The sequence below is a fragment of the Fusarium graminearum genome, chromosome 1 (genome assembly GCF_000240135.3).
Source record: "Fusarium graminearum PH-1 chromosome 1, whole genome shotgun sequence".
Classification (NCBI taxonomy): domain Eukaryota; kingdom Fungi; phylum Ascomycota; class Sordariomycetes; order Hypocreales; family Nectriaceae; genus Fusarium; species Fusarium graminearum.
In genome coordinates, this window is record NC_026474.1 from 1,065,880 (window position 1) to 1,087,612 (window position 21,733).

Consider the following 21,733-nt stretch of genomic DNA (forward strand, 5'->3'; position numbering starts at 1 on the left):
GCGGTAGTATTGAATCCAACCTGACTGTAATTGAAACATGGAAGTGACCCGGAGATATCCTCAAAGGGACATTTCCGTCGAGGTCAGTATCTTGTTGGTTCAATACCTTATTGCAACGCTGCTTTCGCTTGATGGCCATGCTGCTAAACAGCCGGCTATGCCGGCGTGGTGACGAACAACGCAATGATTGTTCGCAGATGTCAGCAATCAATCAGTCAAATCATCGAAGAATGATCCTCTTTCAGAAGATAGCACAAAGTTTCTCCACTTGCAAAGTTTCACAGGCAGCAAACCGAGATGTATGATGAACAATGAACCATTCAGATCAATGGAAAAAACAAGGATCTTTTTTTTTTAACGCTAGGAAGGAGCTGGGGCCACTGCCTCTTTCTTGGTCGGGTCTCGAGGGCGGAAGCGAAAAAGGAAGCACAGAAGGAAGAGAGCAAAAAATTAACAGCTGCCGTGCTCCGTACAGTACTTGCGCCAGATGTACCTTTCCTCCCGTCCCTTCCATAGTAGATTCTCCAATTCCGATGCGCTGCTAAGCCCGCAGAAGGTGTGAGTGGGATGATGGATCCCTAGCTGCTTTTCTCACACCACAATCTTGATCTCCAACAACCACTGTTTGCTCAACAGCTTCAAGTAAAGTACCCCTTGAGCCAAGATCACGGTGAGAAATACATCGACGTTTCATGATCACTGCACGTCTGGCTCCTAACCGTCGAGCCACGGCAGCGGCGTAGTTAATCTCATATTAGCGCCAAGTCATACACAACAGCTTCTCTGATGCTGTCAGCACAAGATCAATTGTTGCCGAGTCACCAGAAGAAGACCAAATTGATACAGTATCACCACTAATCGGTTCAACCGGCGCAATATCTTGCCAGCATGGAATGGCCATGTGTTCATAGCCTGCTACCTTTAGTCTTCCACTCAGCCCTGCCTTGGCGAGAAAGCCCATGGCGATCCGCGTAACGGTTTGAGACTTCGTCCTCCAAACAATCAAGCCCCAGGGTTCGCTTCAGATAGACCCTTTTCACCAGCAGACATAGGCGCGCGCAGCCCTTCCTGCCGCCCAGGTCTCAGAATACATGCACGAGACAAGGGTTGCAACCCCACGAATTGTCTCCCAGATGAGAAATCCCGCTTCCTTTCAATTCAAGCTCACTCGGATGCAGCGGAAGGTTGGTCTTTTGCTGTTGGTTTTCACAGCAAACCGTTGAAGCCTCTCTGACTTTGAAAGTTCACCAACCAATAATGTCGTTTATATGCGACAAGCCTCATCGTCATGGGATGGTGACGTTACTTTGCCAAAGGGTTGACTAAGTTCAGACCACTTTTAAAGTCGGGAGCTTGTCCACTCCGGACGCCGGTCGGTGTCTGCGGAGTTTTCCTACATCGCGGAAGTTATAAACGGCCGCTCGGGTCATATTTGTCAATGCGAGGCGTTCGCTCCGGTGTGAAGCGAGGCGCGAATCCGTAATGCAACGAAATTGAGCGTGGAACCACCATCAGCATAGTCAATAGTCAGCTTGGTGGAGGACGCTCAGGGTCTGAAGAGATTAGGGAGGGTCTCCCGTAGCAAGGGTACGAAACTCATCCAGTCCTTTGGAGAGCTCTGCTATTTTGTCGCATGCGCAACGAGTTAACCTTGTTGAATTCGCAAATAAACCGATCGATACATTGAAACTTTCCTTGCAATTTCCTTGAACAGGTTTTCCGAGAGCGAACCGCCTGTGCACGGCTTCATCTAAACGATCCCCCTTACAACGACGGAAGAGCCAAGGTCGAATCGGGCTGGTTGGCCCAACTTTAGGAGATCGTCAAGGGTCCCCTACCTGTGCACGAGACATCCACAATAATCCACGATACGCTAGTTCGTCTAGTTCTACTCTGTAGTTGCCCAGAGAATTGGACGACAGTTTCAATGCGATTGAAGGACACATAATCATTGTTCTGATCAGGACTATCCTTATTCATCAATGTATTCGGCGTTGGCTATGGATCATAAGACATACATGAGCAGGCCAGCTCTTCATGCTTGTCGAAACCACACTCTGGCATTCTCAACATATTTCATACAGTGGTGTGTGGCATGTCACAATAAGCACATGCTGCACTGCACTTAGCTGTCGTCTTGAGGTTAATATCACGCCATATAACAAACCTGCTGGTTGTTGATATTGATCAGCTCTCAAGCGCGCTGCACTTGCTAGGGAATGGGTCCAGACCTGAACCTCTTGTATGATTAACTGCTAATTGCCGTTACATGCCTATCACCCTACCTACATGAAAAACTGCAACATGGTATGCAAGCGCACGCTTACAGAGACTAATGCCCAATGACAGACACCTTCGGGCTCGATCTTACTGGACGAGCGTCGATGACTGCTCCCTTAGCTCCATAGTCATGCCCTCGTGAGCTACGACTCCAAGGCACATCATGGATCAGGTATCATGATACCAATAAAAGCCTGGTTTTGGTAGCCAACGCAGAGGCGGTCAATGCTACGACATCCGAGCGAGCCGCCATAATACCAACTAATACCCCGGGCCTCAAGGATACTGGCAGCCTTATTCACGACACTGTACAGAGTATGGTCGACAATCCGATCCATGGACGAGGTAAAGGAACATTAAACGAAAATTTCGCTCTTGGAGCTTCAGCGTCGATCTCGTCGGTCAACGAATTCCCACATCGGGTGCTACAATCTTTACAGAACCCGCAATGGTCCGTCTTAGCTCAGGTCCATCGGATTTTACTATTCTTGTTTTGGTCTCTGAACTCGGCCGATTTTTTTCTTCAATTTTTTTTAAAGAAAACATTTTTAATCACTCATTCGATATGCAAAGATTTGAATATTCGGGCCTCGGCCTATTGAAGAGGAACATGAAAAAATCCACAGGGTTCATCTCGGCCGCAGATCCACTGTCGGTTGTTTTCGGCCGGTGTTGTTACTCGGAGTCTATGAGAACACCGTATGGGACGATGCAATAAAAGTCTATATCGCTGGTCGCGTGGTAATTGTGAGATCCCCGTTGTCCGGATGCTCCCAGTTTCCCGTGTGCGGTTCCCTAAAGCTCGGCTTTAACTCAGCTTTAACTCAAACCACATGCTTTTCCTTTAGCTTTTAAGGGATCTCGTCTGCTCGCCTCGTGTCGAACACGTGGGGGTATCTGCTGCGTGACATTTGGCTTGCTTGCGCCGCCGTCATTATCAGCAGTTATAGAAAAATCGTATTATCGTTGATGTATTGTGCAACTACTGCAAGACAGAAACGTAACAATAGGGGTTTCGCATTAGTAGGTCAGAAAGTGAAACGTCCATGTTTGTGGTGACAAGTCGATCGTTTTGAGCTTAGAGCAAGCTCTTTTCAGACATATTGGCCAAGTACGTTATTCGAGATGTCTTAGACATTGGACCGATATCTTGGAGAGTACTCTGTCCAAATGACCTCGTTGACTATTGCTAGCTCCACCGCTCCCAGCAATGGTAAACCCCCTAAACAGTCATGATCAACATTTTTTTCTTCATCTTTACCGCATAAACTGAGCTCAGCATAGACCCCTACCTAGCTTCATGCTCATGTGAGGCTGGCGGTGAGAGCTAACCTAACCCATCTTACTCTGTACTTGTTGACGTGAATGATGGCGCAGATCTTAGACGCATGAGCAAGCACTTTCCAAGTACAGTGAGTGTTTGGTAGATATTGTTCAGAATATGCTCTCTCTCAAGGGTCAGGTTTCAAACGTGGGATCTATTTCAGTGCCTCAAGGGGTTTCGAAACAAAGTCTCTGTTACAGAATTTCGTCCTTACTGCGGATAACAGTTTCTTAATTTAACTCTATATTTAGATGGTGCCCGACGCGAATCATCATGGGCGCGTAGAATCGCACACGTCATCGTGCTATTTGGATACCACCAACACCTTGCGAGACTGGGACCAGGGGGCGTGTTTCTCCAAAAGGTTGGATGAAGCTAATGAACCCTACATACCAGACTAGTTAGACATCCCCAAAAAGCTGTCGAGCTTGTTCGTTGGAGCTCTTTTTTTCTGAGCGATTGACTTTTTGGAGTCGTGGTGCAGTTATTTGATGGCGTTGAGCTTTGGTGGGATGGGAATGCAGATTGGCTCGACGACTTGGTCGATCAGGGGCTATGAAGCTATGATTAGAATTGTAAAAGAGATGGCAAATTTAGGTGCAGCGAACTACACCACATGGCACGTGGTATTGTTTTGATGGTTCCAAGTGGTGATGGCTTCATGAATGGATCCCTTCTTTAGGGTAAGCAACTTACAAGAGGATTTCTTACCTGACAGCCTAATCATGCGCCAGCGCATTTGATAAATCCTATTTGGTAATAAATGATATTTGTCTGTTGAGTTTTCATTGCTATAACGTTCATCACAAATAGAGTACAGCACTGGATGGTGCATACACCATGTTGAAGATTCCAGCCTCACATTGTAATAGCGAACGTCAAAAGATGTCTCGTACTCTCACATTGAACGGATCTTGATACCTACATCCTTTGGTTTTCGCACCTCGAAGCTCAAGTAAGTTCGTAGCATTCGAGGCAACCACTCAAGGAGATATCCACCAAAATTCTCATTCTATGTTTCTTCCTATAACCTCAACCACACCCCTTTTCCTCGTCATTCCTTTTGCGACCGAAATGCACCACCAACGCCATGCCGCTAAATTACAGAGACTTTTGCCTCGTCGCGGTACAGAAAAGCTATGTCAGAAGAAAAATAAAGAAGATTGCTGATTCCCTAGTTCCACCTAACCGCATGATGTGATCACCAGAAAGAATGATGAGTCTGTACATAGGTACCTAGTTATGTACCAGCAGCGCAGGTTCCGATGTCTGGTTGATGATGCGATATGTCGTCCATCATTGCAACGCATCGTTCAATCAAGCGGTCCACATATTGGGAGTACCCTTGCCCTTGTTGCTCTTATTCCTGTGCTTGCCCTTTCGAGGACTCTTAACCTGGGAACGCTATTCCGAGGAAGAAGCAGGCACTGGGGGCAGCACAGGGGTTTCCTTCTTGCTTGATGCGGCTTTCTTGCTATCCTTTGACTTTTTGGATCGCTTCTCCTTGGCTCGGATGGGCGAGCTTGGGGCCTGTGATGCAGGGGCAGGCGCAGGAGAGGATCTGGGAGGTGACGAGTGAGGAATAGTAGGGATGGGAACAACGCTCTGGCGAAGTGGGGGAAGGGCAGCCTCCTTGGCCTTCTTTTGTTTCTTGCTGGATACAACAGGTGTAGCAGCAGCCTTAGGAGTTGGGGTTCCTACAGTAGGGAACGCGGGAGGCAGGATAGGGGTCTGCTTCTTGGTAGATACGGAAGCGGGCTCGGAGCCCAGGTCAGGGCTACCGACTCGGTCTGTTTTCTGCTTCTTGGACTTCTTGGCAGCTGACCTAGCCTCCGTCTGGAGTTGCTCGGTGACAGCAGCAGCGTCATCCTCCTCGGAGGCAGCGAGCTTTCGCTTGTTCTTGCGGGTATCCGGGGTTGGCTCCTCTGCGGTTTGGGGACTAGGGCGCTCAGGAAGAGTCATCTTCTTTTGCTTCTTCTCAGATGACTCCTTGGACTTGCGCTTCTTTTCCTTCTTTTCCGCCTTAGTTGATACAGCGGGAGCCTCGGCCATCTCTACATCCTCTTCATCATCGACGGTACCCACGGGCTCGTTGACACCGATAGGCTGGTAGCGAGCTTTTAGGCCAGCGGGCTGAGCACGAGGGGCTGGCTTAGGGGCAGGGCCGACAGAGCTGTTGGAGCCAAGTTGCGTAATCTTCTTGACCTGCATCATCTGATCAATCGGCTTGGGGGCTATTTCACGTTAGTATTTGCGTATTTGCGATGGCTCGGTACACTTACCAGATCGGTATTGAGTAGCGTCAGAGGAAGGGATCATGATCTGGATGTTGCTCTTGGGAGCAATGCTCTCGAAAGAGAAACCGTAGTCATCGCCTCCATGAGAGAACAACTTGTTGTTGGCGCTTGACTGGTTCATGGGGATTTCGAGGTTTTGAATAACCGAGATGGGGACGTCAGAAGGGACTGTGAAGTACCAGAACTGCTTGCCCTCGAGGTTGGCCTGGTTGCAGACCTCGGCAACATCCTTGGCGCTTGTGCCATCGTCGCCCTTGCGGAGGACAAAGTCGGGAGCAATAAAGTTGGGGATGGCGACCTGTCCTTCTCGGTCCTCGATGTGCATCGACTCATCGACCATCTCATCATCAGAATCCTCGTCTTCGCTGGAAGAGCTGTCTGACACCTTGGCTTCAGACTTTGCAGCAGGCTTCGCAGGGCGCTTCGCAGCAGGCTTCGCAGCAGGCTTCGCAACAGCCTTGGTGGTGGGCTTGGCAGCTTGCTCTTCCTCACTCTCGCTTTCGCTAGAGCTATCACTGCTTTCGCTGGAGCTGGCAGATGCAGTGGTAGCAGCAGTGCCATTTACGGCAGGCTTGGGCTTGGACTCAGTTTCGTCCTCGCTCTCGTCCTCGCTAGAAGATGACTCGGGATCGTCCTTCTTTTCTGCGGATGGCTTGGCAGCCACTTTCTTCTTCTCGTCTTCCTTATCGCTTTCGCTGTCGCTATCCGACTCAGAAGAGCTCGAGCTGCTGTCGGCGTCCTTGGCAAGAGTGGCACCGTTGGTCTTGGTGTTGGCCTCTTCGTCGTCAGATTCGGATTCGCTTCTTGAATCGCTGGAAGATGCGGGCTTTGGGGCAGGCTTCTTCGAAGAGGCCTTGTTGTTGGAAGCTTTGCGCTCGTCGTCGCTGTCGGCAATTTCCTCATCTTTACTGCGACGGCGGGCAGCCTGAGGAGTGGACTTTACAGGAGTAGACTTCGCGGGAGTAGACTTGGCAGTAAGTCTGTCCAAGAAGCTACCGGCAGCCTCGTCGCTGCTGCTATCGCTATCACTATCGCTATCGCTTCCACTTTCTGAGGCTGAGGAGTCGTCATTGTTATTGGCAAAAATGTTATTTGGGTTGCTCGACTCTTTCTTGACAACTGCAGAGCAGCCAGTAAGTCGGCGGGTGGGCTGCGAATCGGCGGCTAAACCCTTCTTTGTGTTCTCAATATGCTTGCTGAGGGAATGCACCTTGAAAGGTTCCTTGGGCGCCATCTCGGGCAGATTTTTTGATGAAGATTCTTGGTGGTGAGGGTGCAATTGGCGGGAGGAAGTTGTTCAGAGCAAAGTTCAGGTTGCTAGAAAATGATTTTTTGGAAGACGCCGCGCTAGTGGGGCAACTTAATATCTACAGCAACGCGCCTGTTCGTGTAAAAATCTGGTGACAGGTACAGAGTGCGCGAACGTGCACGATGAACAAAAGCAAGAGATAATTTTGATAAGAGATTGTTTGCAATTATGAGAAGATACCAATAAGTCCACTGGGGTTTAGAGCATGCGATTCTATCTCATTGAACGGCAGCTGTAGTCGCCTAGAAAGTCACTGGCCATGTACTAAAACTCCGAGTCAAATTTCCTTATCGATAAGAAAATGTCCATTCACTCTCACCTACCCGCGACAATCATCTCATACCTTAGTAGTTTTATACTAAACTTGGAGGTGACAGGCAATGCAGTGTTGGTTCACTAGTTGAACCAGATGGTCTCCTGATTTCTTGTATATTTTTTTCTTTTGCCAAATTTGACCAAGTCTAGTGCCGGCGCCTGTAGCAGATATGTCATCAAACAAAAAACGAAGAATTGATGAAAAGCGTAAGTTCTGAGTTGATACTCATCGATGACTTTCTTTTGTGATTCTAGCTAGATGTATCTTAGAGCTAACATTTCATAACAGCAATGAGCGCTCTCAGTGCTCTTCAAGCTCGACGGAGAGAAGCCGCAGCTTCTCCCGTTCAAACGACACAAACTGGTTCAGAGTCCGATGAGAAGTCAGTGACCACCAGTGTCAACCCCTACCAGCTTCTTCGAAAGGACAGCAGTCAAAGTACTGCTCCAAAAACTCCCAAGAAGAATGTAGTCAAAGACCAATATCTACCGCGTGGGGCAGAGTCACCAGCCAGTCGTTCAAGAGGCGTTGTAATAGCGAGGTACGTGCCTGTCATATTTGTGATCGGGCATTGCTCAACAGTATTCTAGTGGAAATACAGACACTCTAAATCCTGAGTTGGCTGGCGCTTCTCAGAAAGTGGTTCGAGAGTACTCATCATTCCGCCTCTCAAAGCAAAACCACAGAGTCAAGACAGGGGGTGTTGTGGAATTAAATTTATCAAACAGCGAGGTAAGTGTCACGATCCAAAATAATCAGTATCGTGACTAACTTGGTCAGCGGTTCTTGGTTCTTGGGAGTTTTGGAATTCGGGTCATCCAGGGTGAAGTGAGTTTGGCTGGTGCTACTCTCTACCCTTCGGAAACGATTGAATGGGTTCATGCTCCCCACTGCCACGCAGTTCCTATGCTGCGGACTATAGACGAGACGATACTAGAACTTCACCCCGATAGAAATGCTCGTGGTATACGCCAGCTAGGTCGGCTGTCACCACTATTCAGAAAAATATGGAATGAGTCACCCGAGACAAACTCGTCCAAGACATCAAAAGAATCTACCTTTGAGATTGTAAGTTTTTATGTCTTGAGTGGGATGTCTTGCTAATATTTGTTTAGATATATACCTCTGAAGATGCCCCTAAGAAATGCATCATCCAGAAACTGGTCTCACCACCGGAGTGGAACAAGAAGTTGTCTTCGCTTGTAGCGACTAGTCGAAAGAAGCCTTCACTATCAACATTGATATGTGGACCTAAATCGGCTGGGAAGTCTACTTTCTCACGACTGTTCCTGAATGGCCTATTGACAGATCGATCCCAGAAACAGGGCGCTCGCAGTGTTGTGATACTTGACCTCGATCCAGGCCAACCAGAATACGCACCACCGGGGACCTTGTCACTCGTTTTTGTAACCAAACCAAACCTCGGCACACCATTTACACATCCGAGTCTCAAAAACTCTGCCTTTACGGTTGTCCGTAGCCACTCAATGGCCTCTGCCACTCCAGCTCCAAACCCCGACCTCTACCTGGCTTGTGCGACAGACCTGTTTGATACATACTCGAAGCACTATTCTGGAGCCCCTCTTATTGTCAACACCCCCGGATGGATTCAAGGAACTGGATTAGATCTGCTGTCTAGCTTGATAGAGAAAATCAAGCCCCAGGAGGTTTTATACATGTCAGAAGCAGGTCCGGATGAGGCAGTCAATGCTTTGCGTGCAGCAACAAAACTAATGTTCACAGAACTCCCATCTCAGCCATCTGAGTTCACGTCAAGAACAGCAGCACATCTCAGAGCGATGCAGACTATGTCTTACTTTCACTTGCAAAATACGGCACTAAAGACTTCGAACTTGCTCGATACATCTACAAGGTTAAAGTGGGACGCCTCGCCGCTCTCTTCCAGAGCGCCCTTGCTTGTGCAATACTCTTCGTCGAAACGAGGCGTCTTGGGACTCTTATCCTATGATTACCAATGCTCCCCAGAATTACTGGCTGATACAGTGAATGGGCTGGTATTGGCCGCAGTCGAGATAGAGGATCGCAAAGCATTCTCCAATTTCCCACAAGAGGTAGCACCGCCGCCGCTGGTATCAACGAGCCCAGAAAATATCCCATTCATTCCCAACTATGATGATGTAGCCTTAGATCCCCGCTATTCTCGGACTATTGGGCTAGTGCTTCTACGTGGTATCGACACGAAATCAGAGACACTCCAGCTTGTCACCCCAATCCCGCTTGAAGAATTCAGGAGTATCAAGTCGCAAGGCAGGAGTATCGTGCTTCTTCACGGAAAGTTTGATACCCCAAATTGGGCATACACGGAGGAACTTTATGAGAGAGCGGGGACTGAAGAGGGAAACGACATGGTGCTTGAAGTTACCGAGGAGGACACAGAAGACGATCAGTCAGGAGTTGAGCCAGAAGGGGCTGATGGGGTCAGCGACCTTACAGAAGTCCCTTGGGTTGAAGTCTTGAAGGGAAGCCAAAGACGGCCCGTTGGTTCACAAGTTTGGCGGCCCTTAAGGCATCTAGGGCGTAACAACACGGGAGACTAGTGCTGTGCATAGATCGTCGATGGATGCCACCGAAATTCTTCCACTAGTTATTAGCGACCATTTGACAGATAGAAAAGAGGTGGAGTGGGGACACGGCCCGGCATTTGTTGACATGGCCATGTGGCTTCCTCGGCATTGGAGGAACAATGACGACTTGGCTGAGCTGACCTCCATAGAGACAGTTGGGGAACATGAAGCTTGCCATTGGCTCACGGGAAACATTGTATTGTCAGTGCTGAAACATGGTAAAGTGAAGTAAAGGTCGGTGAGGAGAAGGATCTTGTGAGTTAATGACAAGACCGTCAAGATGCCCAATATTCGTAACATGTCTGACTGTCACAAAAACTGAAACGTTAATTCTCGACCCCATATGTTGAGCTAATGTAACCCTACGAGTATCTTAGCTTGATTTGAGATCCTGATATTTGACGTGTCATCTTTTTGTTGCTGTCACTCACTACCCACCCAGCAACTTGGTCCAAAGCCATGTGGTCTTGGTTCTTGTGGAGAGAACGGAGGAGTGAGACTGATGCGATCCAGCGTAAAACGGTTACACAGCGGACGCGGGCCGTGACCAAAATCAGGCCATGGGGAATTCTAGACCAAGTGCGTAGTCTGTTTATATAGATACGAATATTGATGCTATTCGTGACGAGCCCAATGGTTATCTGGCTCGTACCAGCCGAACAAATTCGCCTACCATGACCGACGTCGCCTTGACTCTCCTGGTTGTGCTTGTACTCACTCAACCAGGTTCAGACCTATGCTCTGCTCGTAGAATGGTACGTTGATGGGAAGAGCTGGAAATTTGAAGAATTGGATATGCATCAACTTGCATAAGGTTACCTTTATGCCCCCGCTTATGACCTGACCCGATAAATATCGGAAATCGTGGTGTCTTTCGAACGAATGATCTGGGAAGTGAGGAATTCTGTTAAGATCGAGCGTGCGATATATGAGAATAGGGCGGGTTTAATAGAAGTGTCGCTTCGTATTAAACTTTTAATGTTCGCTCTTACTTTTCAATTCTTCTGAACTGTTTGCAGGGAAAGGGCGACTTGATCAACATCAACTAGGTATGCACCTGCCTCTTGGGTCAACCCCCATTGTACCTGCCATGCAATGAATTCTGCTAGAGGAAGACTGAGAGGCCTCAAGTTGTCTCGTCTCTAAACCACTTCACACTCGTATTTGATCCATTGCTATCGTCTTGCCCATTCACACAAGCCCCAACAAACATACAAAGAACGATGGAAGTCTCCACCACAGCGCCTCCATATTCCGAGCTGCTTACCGGTTTGCGAAAACGGCCTTCTGCATGCGTCCCAGAAAGTTACCAAATCCAATGAGTATCTCCGTGGGCCCTTGCTTTGACTTTGGCATGAAGCGTCTAGGCTTGCACAACGATGCAGAACACCCTCAGACTTCCACTGGATACAGGTACGACTTCTCGAGACAATAGCGCTTACTAGGGCTGCAGCAGCCCATTGAACTGCGCCTGGGCTACGAGTCTGGGCGTTAACCCCCGTTCCTACAGTAGGGTTTGACCTCAGACGCACAATATTGCACTCGCCGGGGCATCGGTTAGAGTCACCGGGTACCTACGATAACCCGCCTCGTGTGCTCGCATGGCGACTATGACCTCGCTTTACATATGTCGTTCGATTTTGCGGCATGCTATGCAAGCTAGGGGCACAGTGGCTGCTGTCTCTGATGCACGTTGAACCGTCCCGCGGGTTCAAACGAAGCATGATAAACTCATGGCAAAGACTTCGTCAGTCGATTCTAGAGGTCGAAAAGCGTATATCACCTCACCGCCTGGCGTTTCCTCGTGCGCCACAGGCTATAGTGCGACTCTAGATCAGCTCGCTTGCAACGGCGCGTCGTTGCTTGACATTAGTGCGAACTTTGAGCGACACCCTTGTCGCCTGGACTTTTCACTACCATGACGTTCAAACATCGATCATCGAACATGCCAAAGAACGATATGGACCCAATGGTGGAGAAGACCGTTTAAATTATTCTCTAGACCGAAATGGGCACTGACAAATGTTCATATTGAGAGGACGAATAAATCTTTGGACAGCGATGGTTTCTATACCAAGACTTTCTTGGTACAAGGCTAGTATGGCTTCTGAATCATTGGCGGTTTGATACGAAGTTGCTCAAGCATGCTCTTACGCGTCCTTGGACGAGATCCTCTCAGTTTAGTTTACGAAGAATTGGTGACCCGAAACGGTACGAATCCCCGCCTGTTCAAAACTACAACGACGCATACGCACGTACACCCATATGCACGGGCGACAACATCAGAACAGATGATCTTGGAGCCCAAATGCCCAAATGGACAAGGATAAAGAACATACGGACCCTGTAATGACAGTCAGTTTGTCATGACTGAAGCGGCTCAAAAGAAAATCAGGCGCTGTGGTTGGCGGCTGGAATGCCCTGGCCGGCCGGCGCCGGGTTGTGTGGCGGGGACAGCGTCAACAGAGCTAAGAGAGGGGCCGGGTACGGGGATTGAAGAAGTCGGCATGAGAGACAGTGGTGGATCTGTGCAACAAACGACACAAAGAAATCGATGGGAACGCAATGGTTGGCGTGGGTGAAGCATGGACTATCGATGACTGCTTTAGTCCCTGACGCTGGGTAGTCTTCTCATGCTAGTGAAAGGACAACGACATGAGCATGGCTGGTGATCTCGACATTGGAAATGACAAAGTCGAGGATATCATCAGCGGTAGGTACTCGGCCTTTTTTTTTAATCTGTCCACAGAGCTGTTGGAATGGGCCAAGAACATCTTTCACGGTAGTCTCACTTGATCGTCTCGCTTATCTCCGTTGGTTTCTTTCCGGCCCCATTAACCGCCAGCAACTCCTCGGCTCGAAATTACCAATGGAACCCCCAAGCGATGCCTCTCTTTCTATTCCTTCCGTGTGCCACCCACCACCCAATGGATCTGCAGGCGGGCAAATGCATCTTAGCAACAACGGTCGACTAGGACTTTCCCCACTCGTCCATTGGCATGATTGCCCAGTCTTTTATTCCCAGTATTTACGGCAAGTTCCAGCTGCCTCGCTGCTTGCTGTGGTAACTCCTGATCAGTCCTCTCGTGTCGATTCCCTTATGAAGCAAACATTTCTGCATTTGTTTTTAAAGAGCAACGTCCTAGGACATTCATCCTTGTTTTCATGACTCGGATCTATTCCCAGTTGGCAAATACAACTAATGTATACCACTGAGTTCCAGTCGGTCGGCTCTACCATCTGGCGTCATGGGAGAAGGGGCTCAACGAAAGGAAGCAAGCTATCGATCCGCGTGCACCGAATGTGCTCGTCGCAAGCAAAAAGTAACCAAGCCTTGTGCCAAGCTACCTACCTATAGCTACTACGAGAATATCTTTGGGTATCTGGTCATTCTAATTACAATGTTTACTAACCTCTGTGTAGTGCAACCGTGAGTGGCCTTGTAATGGATGCCAGAAACGCAAAGTGGCCGATAAATGCCGCTTCAAAGACACCAACCAGCCTGTGATTGAGAAAGTTGCCGTGGAAAGGCAGCGAAAGAGTCGAGTCAACATCAAAAGCAGTACCGATTCCATCGATTCCGAGCTCGAGGATCCAGCTAGTGACGGGATTGATGCCTTGGGCTACACGCCCTCCCATCTTCTTTTTAATCTTGCATCAAGACACGAGGTTTGTGCACCCAGGCCATTTCCCAACATTTAACTAACAAGCTTATTTTGAAGACTACGAAATCAAAATCGCAGGAGTTTGTAAAAGACCCCAGTAGCTTTCCGCAGCTAGAACGGGCTCTGCGACCTATCCCTTCAAAGCCGTACACCGGTATGCAGTGCGATCAACGATTTTCTGGCTCTAACTGACTAGGACCCTAGACATACTTATCCAGAACTTTCTCAACAATGTCAATTATCACTACTACATTATCTATCCGCCATCCTTTTTAGAGCAATATCAGCAATGGTGGGCTTCGCGAGCCGAGAATCAACCACTGAGCATTCAATGGACTTGCCTTCTTCTCACGGTCTGTGCATGTGCATCGCAGTACACGGATGTCGAACTGCAGAGACAACTCGAAGGTGGCCTTGGTCATCCTATTCAGCGAATTGCCGAACAATACCACGAAGCTGCTCGAGAGCTGGCAAGTGCTGTTCCTCTTGGCCACAGTCATTTCACCAATGTCCAACAACTACTGCATTCCTGTTACTGGTTCAAGTCAGAAGCCCGTTTTGTTGAGTGCTGGCATGTGCTAAATGCTGCTATTCGAGAAGCACAGGAGCTTTGTACGTCTACGCCATTACATACCGCTAATCGATTTTGCTGACACGTATAACAGCCATCCACAAAGAAGCCAAGGCTGGCTCTCTATCTGAATTAGACCTGGAGATGCGACGAAGAATATGGTGCATCCTTGACACTTGGGACTGGTGAGAAGCGCTCCATAGTACCTTCCGTGGCCATATGAATACTAAATTACTCATGTGAAGGCAAATATCTACGCTTTTAGGCAAACCCCTAATCATTGACCGAAACGACTGCGACGTAGGCCCCCCACGACTCGGCTTGGAGGGCTATCAATATTCACCCTTGACCCATATGAAGTTGCAGTCCAGCTTAATTCGGCAGATATCTGGAAGATTTGGACATACCAAGAACATCACGGCCCATGCAGATGTTCAGGAATACCAAAGAATTGTTGAAGCTTGGGTTGATACCTTCCCTCCCTCTCTGAGTGTTCATAACCCAGATAGATCGTTAGACGCATCGTGCCCATGGATCGTTCTGCACAGGCATATGATCCGTACTGTCACATTCACAATGCTTCTCCAACCCATCCGAGGCTTTCTGACAAGGCCATTTGCTATTCGATCTCTGGAAGCCGAGTTGAAAATACGCAGTGATGGTATAGACTACTGTCTGGAGCTTATGATGTCCTTGCGTGGCTTCTTTGATCATTTGTACCCAAGGGATGCCAAGTATCATTTTGTTCTGTTCTGCACCTTCGATATTTCAACCGTGCTGTGTTCGGCAGTTCTTCACGATGAACAGCATACGCTCCCTAGGCGGGACGACGTTTACAAAGTTATAGACGAAGCACATGCCATGCTGCAAAACTTCAGAACGGTGACAAAATCAGCCAAGGCATCATATGGGATTTTGACCCGAATCGTCCAACGACTTCCCAGGACAACGCAAACATATGAAACGTCGGGGAAGAGACCAAAGGTGTTGGCACCACAGGTTTCGGAAGACACTGCATCGCCGCAGACAATCCCTCCAGTTGGCATCCCGAGCCAGCAGAATTCACCTCCCGCGGCCAATTTCTCACCTTCGCCAATAAATATGCCTACTCCTGGAGTACCGTCTCCAGTATACTCCTTAGCCAACGGCCCCCCAATGGCTGGCGGCTTTGCACCTTCTGCAATGTATACCGGCCCTCCGCAATGCGGCGACTGGCAGTCACAGTTGTATATGCAGGACCCAGCGACGTTTGCGCCCACCCAGTTCACTTCCCAGGGTGCCATATTTGCGAACATTTCTGACGAGGAGCTTGGCGAGCTGGCAAATGTTTGGAACTATCAGTCCCTTGATTTCAGCTTCATAAACTCCTAGATTGTGTTCTCCAAATGACCGAAATTTGGGCTACGTGTTGCAGAGTGCTCGTCAATGATGACGAGGGATATCCTGTGACTGGGATGTCACTCCCGAAGACATCGCCACAGGCAGCAGCTATTAACTGCCGTACGCGATCATGATTGGTATTGCTGACCGCACGCAAAAGCAATGAGAGAGGCCAGGCATCAAGATGTGTTGACACGTATGTGGCGACGAATCAACTTTTCAACGTTCACGAGAGATGAGGAGCATATCTTCAAGAGACGAGAATGGACAAAACGTATTTACGAGATTATGAGACAAACGAGTGCTATAATAGATTGATAGAAGCGTCTAGATTGTGAATATTATTGCCTAAACAAAAGATGGCTACTCCATGAAGTCGGCCGCTATATACCAGGGATGGTGATCTACCAATTTGCGTTGGGTCCATAGACAGAAAGGACATCCAAAGTCGTTCTTCGACAACAGTCTCTAGTATCTATAACCCTGGTGTGACATGTATGTGGCCGAGCAAATCTATAATAGCCAAAAAGAAGAAAGATGAAAGAAGAGAAATTGAAGAAAAAGGGAGAAAAAGAAGGAGAAGGATAAAAGAAAGAGAAAGCAAAAAATACAACAGGTTCCTGCTTCGTGAACAGCCCAATATAATTTATAGCATGGACCTTATGCTAGTGCCTCATATCGTTCTCCTAGCGGCACTCGAATGGGACACTTGAAACAGCATAGATCATCTGTGTGGGTGAAGTTGAAGAATGGGTCTCCTTGCCAATTGTCGGTGATTTGCGGAAGGTTTCAGGTTTGCTGCAATGACTGGTGGCCTCAGGAAGCCTCAAAGTAGATTTGAATGGCTCTCGATTCTTGAAGTGAAGATGATGCGTTCATGGGTGGTTTGGGGGGCTTGGGGGTGCTACCCCAAGGATCTGTCTCATGCGATTGGCTTAGGTGTAAGCCCACAAATCAGCCAGAATTAGGTAGGTAGATAAATAGGTACCCAACCCCTCGCGGCATTAGTCAGTTGATTCCTTTGTGTCTCATCTTTCACCCTTCCTTCGTACTCAACACTAGCATCGAACGGCTATCCAACTTTGGAAGTCCTGAGAGCTTCGCCATGAAGCCCGGAAATTCAGTCGTTGTACGGTCCTGCTCTGTACCGCCCGCAAACATACGAGATGTGTGTTCTCTTGTTCTACGATGGGCCGGTGCTGTCCCATCGAGCCATGGATGAACAGAGAGTTGAGAGTTTTGAACCGAGCCACCAAAGGGATAAAGCAGTCGCCTGTCCAAACATTTGGGGTCGTTTCGTATCACAAATGTGCTGAGCATGATTTGTCCCAATCGTCACAAATGCTATACAAAACATCACCCGATGCCTGATAAGTGGGCTGCTGGTGCTCAACAGCACAGAGGAAAACCGAGAGAACGAAAGAGGATTCGAGACGCATATAATATGCAAGTGAGGAGAGAAACGAACAAAGGTAAGTTCGAGGCAGTGGCATGAGTTGGAAGGCAACAGACCGCGAGCCTTCCAAACCAGAACGAGTCGCCCAAAACAGGAACGTGTAGTCATATACACGCAGGTAAAGGCAGGGTATATTTCAAACCCTTTTATGTTTTTTTTTTATCCAATAACCCTTTGAAATCACACCCATCCTTAGGGCGACGACAACTGCAGGCGTTGTCTATTAATATGCAGGTTCCATGTATGTATCCATGGATCGGTGAGCAGAACATAGGTAACAACGGGGGCTTCATAGCATATGCTATAGCACATGCTACATGCGGGTTCCAGAGAGGGAAGCAGGGCAGATGGGGCATCAAATACGCCGGGTGAGGGACGAAGGGACTCGTTCGGGTCGGACGTTCGTTGTTCGTCGTTGGCCACAATCGACAAATTTGAAAGGAAGAAGTGATTGACGATTGAAGTTGACGATCACTTGACGAACTTGGACCCAGTCCCAGTGAGAGGGAACGGAGGGTTGACGTATCGGACCGTATTCTTGTATCCAGCCATATCGAATTCCAGGCTTGCAACGGCTTTATCGTGGGATTTGCCGGTACTTTTGTTTCGAGTCGACATGCTAGCAATGATGTTGTCGGAAGCATAGTTGTCGACACGGCCCAGCGACATGTACGGAGGCTCTGGGGCGTTAGGGCCGTCCGTGGTTCTATTGGCATCACAACCGTTAGCAACATGTATCACTCGCCATCGACATCGCCGAACAACGAACGACCGACTTGAACGATACCTAAAGAACTAGAAACATACCCCGTGACCGAATCCTGTTGGGTAGCGGTGGAAGACATGATTACCGAGGGCGCGGAGCGACAGTCGAGGGATAGAGCGCACGAATATCGAATACGCTGGGTGGTTGTGGCAGTGACGACAATGAGCGAGCACCAGCGAAGCGGCAATCACGACGGCTGTATCGGACGACCGAGAGTAATAGTGATAGTGTGATAGAAGGAGAAGAGCTGAAGATGCATGGGATGGGAACCGTGCAGCATGGGAGCTCGAAAAGCAGTTTGTTCGGTGCGAACAAGGAAGTGAGAGAATCGGACGAAAAGGACGGAAGAGAAAGGCGGGATGCAGTGTGGTAGCGGAGACTGGCAACGAAGACGGACGACAGCAGCTTGCGAAGTGATTCCTCCAAGTCGCTTGTTGGTTGGGCGGAGGGAAAGCTGGTGTAGAAGAGATGTCGGAGTGAGTATGTATGTTGAATGATGGACAAGAGTAAAAAGAAAGTGCGGGAATCTCTGTCTTAATACCTGTGATGAACTGGTCCAGCATCGTGGAGGAAGACCAAGTGACGGAAGGTGCACTAAGATAAGATAAGTTCAGTCAGTACTGGTAGAAGTCGAGGCAATGTACGGAATTTAGTCGACTGTTCTTCACTAACGCGGGCTGGGTCTTGGGGAGGGGTCGCAGATGGAGGGTGTGCAAGTAACCTGGTGGATTACAGAATAACTGCGAATCTGAGCCCCTATATTCTGACTCCAACACAAACAAATTGTGGTATTCCTTTCTCTGGTTTATTTTCACCCACCGGGCAAGGTCAAGCCAGCGGGCACCCTGGCAATTAAACGTCGGGGAGGGTGTAGTGGAGCCCATGAAGGTGAATTCGAGGGCAAAATACATCCATACATTGGGAAGAGGCACCTGGCTGGCCCCTTCCCTGTCCCTCCACCCGTCTTGCTCAATTATCCCAAAATACATGCATCATCCCAACGCTGGAAGATGTGCCCCTGCGAGAAGTTGTCCTTTGTGACCAGGAGCCAACAAGACACACCATCCCCTCTGCATCCGTACTGCCCCCAGCCAGGATATACAAATTGTCTACAGGGCATTGCAAGACATGGGGTAATCCAGCCTACATCGGACCTCACGCTTGGGCTTTCATCACTGCAGTACCATACTGTCCTTGCAGACGAGCAGCACCAGGGCGACGTGACGGGTCCAATCCGGTCCTGGAGGTGGGGATAGGCTGCCCGGATCTCAATGGCAAGGTCAAATATCAAGTAAGGTCTGCGAGGGACAATGCTCCGTGGACACCACAGTCTGTCTGGACATTTCTGCTTGCGCACTGTAGCATGCCCAGACAAGTCAAGTCCTGCACCCCACACTTCCGTTGCAGCGCCCCCGTAGGACTGCTCTGTTCATCCGTGTTTTTCGTTTGCCGCATCGCGAGATTACATCTATCCGTGATATGCTTAATTGTTGGTGCAAGAGAAGAATGAGAAAGATGACTGTGCGAATTGAGGGCCTGTTCGGCAGAGTTTGATAGCAGCACACAGTAGGTAGTTCAACACAAGAGTGAGCCACTTTGATCCGTGTGTCCATGGATTTGTCAACTCTGTTGGTTGATCTTGGGAATTGACTGATGTAGGTAGCGGGTGACGATAGAGCAGCAGCAGGGTACTGTCAGATTACTCCCCTTTCTTTTTTTTCTCTCTTATTCTGTGCTACTTCGTAAGCATGTCTGTGATGAACAGGCGTGTAGGGCCACAGCAAGATGGAAATTCACAGCATTGCCAATTGCAACGAGCCTATTCGTCTACTATGGGAATATTCCTTCAAGATCTAAAAGTCAAGAGTAACAGGTCGATCGGCGTTAGTCCCCGTGCTCGCTCATGGGAGCTTCCATGCAAATGCGATGCGGGAGACATGGCGGAGGGCCGCAAACCCAGCATGATGGGTAAACTAGCTGACTACGTACACCCTAGTAAGGCAAGTCGTTGGCTTAGGGTTGCCTCGACCCCACTACTCCATGGTTCGCCCTACTGTAACGCGGGCAGCTGGGGTAGGTCGCTAGGTACTAAGCTACCTGGCCCGGGGTCATTATCGACAGGGCTGAAGATGGCGGGGGCCCCTGTTGCATGTACAAATACAGCAGACGAGTGATGGAGCGTTGAAGCAATCGGGACGGAGACCATCGTAGGCTTGTCGGCAATCAAGTACATATTGAATCGAGGATCCAAAAAATATTCAAGGAAACCCATCATCTGCAGTCTTCCTATGCTCGACCCTCTTACCTACCAAGGTGGGTAGTTTTCGGTCACGCTGAAATAAAACATGTCGCTATGAAAGTGAAATGTAGGCAGACACGACTTGGAACCTGAAAACTCAGTCCAAGCAATCAATTTATCGACAGCAACCCCAACAGTTTCCCAACAGCACTATTGAGTTGACATTTGTCAACCACATGGACCGGGACTTAGGATTCAACGAAACAAGGTATTGGTAGATCATCTTGTGAAGAGCCGAGTACGACAGAGCAGTTTCGCGCCTAAGCCTGACTCGATTGGCTCAAGGGGCTGCTCATAGGGTGTGGGAGGGCACTAAACGGGGTGTCTCTTTTTGAAAGAGCTCAAACCTCCCAAGACGAAGGGCATGGACAACACGAAGCAAAATGAAATTTGGGCCGAAGGGAGACGCCCGGCCTCCCGACGGCACGGTGGAATAGTTCCGGTATCTGCGCGGAACTCGGCTGTATTCCTTATCCTTTGTCCTTTGTTCTTGTGCGACACGCTCGTTTTGAGACCAGGAGCTTGGATCATGGAATGAACGGAAGCGCGGCGTCTAGGCCGAAAACACAACCGCTTGCAGACGGATCGATCCCCCGACGTTGGCCTCCCTCTAAGCCGGGCACCGAGAGTGGCTCTGGCTGTTAGACATCCCGGTATCTAGTGAGGCTCTTGCTAATAACGAGGTGGCTGCCGAGAATCGGGGCGCTCCAAACCTGGCGGGCTACGTATTTGTCTCCCGCAACCTGACTGTCTTAGCGACTGATGCGTCAGCAATCGATCAACGTTTGTAGCAGGTCTTGGCTACACTTTTCAATCGTGGTCATGCCGGTGGTCCCTCTTGGAAAATGCAGTTATCTTTTGAGAAGATCGCGGTTCGGGTGTCTGGTCTGGATCTGGAGACTTTCTAGAGATCTTGTCACAACGCGTTGCACATCTGAGAATCCCAGCACCGCCCGGTAGATTGAGTTCATAGACCAGGCCATGGATGCAGATCTTAAGCTTGGAGGGAGACAACGAATCCATGTATGTCCACGTTTTCCACCGGACGCACTGCCCATCAAGTGGCTGGTGACCGGTTTCCACGGTACATACAGAGTAGAGGGCCACATTTGGAGTCAATGCTTTCTGACTGACAGGCGTAGGGAAATGGCTAGCTAAGGAAGGTTCAGTCCAAACCAGGGTCAATGGGGTCCACTACTCGATTTGGTGTGTTGTCGATGAATAAAATACCGAGTCTGCTTGGATGGATACAGGCTGCAGACCGACATTACGACTTTGTTAGGCGGCACTTGGAAAGGGAGGGAGGGAGCGTGTGCAAAACAAATAACTCGAGCTCCAGTTGTTCGGCCGATTCCGAATCGAATGGAAGTGTAATAAGCAACTCTGAAACTCAACTCCATGCCACGAGGCAGGCTGACACAGAGGACCACTTTATTCAACTATCTAACGGATCCTGGCCTTGTCGTATATTGCTCAGCGTCACCA

General features: G+C 49.1%; 7 protein-coding genes across 7 annotated transcripts; 6 read left to right on the forward strand and 1 right to left on the reverse strand.

The window, feature by feature from the left end:
* Positions 1 to 2,304: 2,304 nt before the first annotated feature.
* On the forward strand, positions 2,305 to 2,882 carry FGSG_11747 (uncharacterized protein; the record flags this gene model as incomplete). The annotated part of the gene is made up of 2 exons (XM_011317688.1): positions 2,305 to 2,307; positions 2,409 to 2,882. The coding sequence occupies 2 exons, from the start codon at positions 2,305 to 2,307 to the stop codon at positions 2,880 to 2,882; spliced, it is 477 nt and encodes a 158-aa protein (XP_011315990.1).
* A 2,126-nt stretch (positions 2,883 to 5,008) lies between these two features.
* Positions 5,009 to 7,135, reverse strand: FGSG_00339 (uncharacterized protein; the record flags this gene model as incomplete). The annotated part of the gene is made up of 2 exons (XM_011317689.1): positions 5,009 to 5,838; positions 5,887 to 7,135. The coding sequence occupies 2 exons, from the start codon at positions 7,133 to 7,135 to the stop codon at positions 5,009 to 5,011; spliced, it is 2,079 nt and encodes a 692-aa protein (XP_011315991.1).
* A 560-nt stretch (positions 7,136 to 7,695) lies between these two features.
* Positions 7,696 to 10,084, forward strand: FGSG_00340 (GRC3 protein; the record flags this gene model as incomplete). Its single annotated transcript, XM_011317690.1, has 5 exons — positions 7,696 to 7,732; positions 7,815 to 8,067; positions 8,117 to 8,258; positions 8,307 to 8,594; positions 8,642 to 10,084. 5 exons carry the CDS (start codon positions 7,696 to 7,698, stop codon positions 10,082 to 10,084), a joined length of 2,163 nt encoding a protein of 720 aa, XP_011315992.1.
* Positions 10,085 to 11,429: 1,345 nt separating this feature from the next.
* On the forward strand, positions 11,430 to 11,631 carry FGSG_11748 (uncharacterized protein; the record flags this gene model as incomplete). The annotated part of the gene is made up of 2 exons (XM_011317691.1): positions 11,430 to 11,524; positions 11,622 to 11,631. The coding sequence occupies 2 exons, from the start codon at positions 11,430 to 11,432 to the stop codon at positions 11,629 to 11,631; spliced, it is 105 nt and encodes a 34-aa protein (XP_011315993.1).
* A 1,141-nt stretch (positions 11,632 to 12,772) lies between these two features.
* On the forward strand, positions 12,773 to 12,907 carry FGSG_11749 (uncharacterized protein; the record flags this gene model as incomplete). Its single annotated transcript, XM_011317692.1, has 2 exons — positions 12,773 to 12,824; positions 12,861 to 12,907. 2 exons carry the CDS (start codon positions 12,773 to 12,775, stop codon positions 12,905 to 12,907), a joined length of 99 nt encoding a protein of 32 aa, XP_011315994.1.
* Positions 12,908 to 13,994: 1,087 nt separating this feature from the next.
* On the forward strand, positions 13,995 to 16,075 carry FGSG_11750 (uncharacterized protein). Its single transcript, XM_011317693.1, has 2 exons — positions 13,995 to 14,388; positions 14,442 to 16,075. Exon 2 carries the CDS (start codon positions 14,702 to 14,704, stop codon positions 15,716 to 15,718), a length of 1,017 nt encoding a protein of 338 aa, XP_011315995.1. The 5' UTR covers positions 13,995 to 14,388; positions 14,442 to 14,701; the 3' UTR covers positions 15,719 to 16,075.
* A 3,622-nt stretch (positions 16,076 to 19,697) lies between these two features.
* Positions 19,698 to 20,123, forward strand: FGSG_11751 (uncharacterized protein; the record flags this gene model as incomplete). Its single annotated transcript, XM_011317694.1, has 1 exon — positions 19,698 to 20,123. The coding sequence occupies one exon, from the start codon at positions 19,698 to 19,700 to the stop codon at positions 20,121 to 20,123; it is 426 nt and encodes a 141-aa protein (XP_011315996.1).
* Positions 20,124 to 21,733: the final 1,610 nt, after the last annotated feature.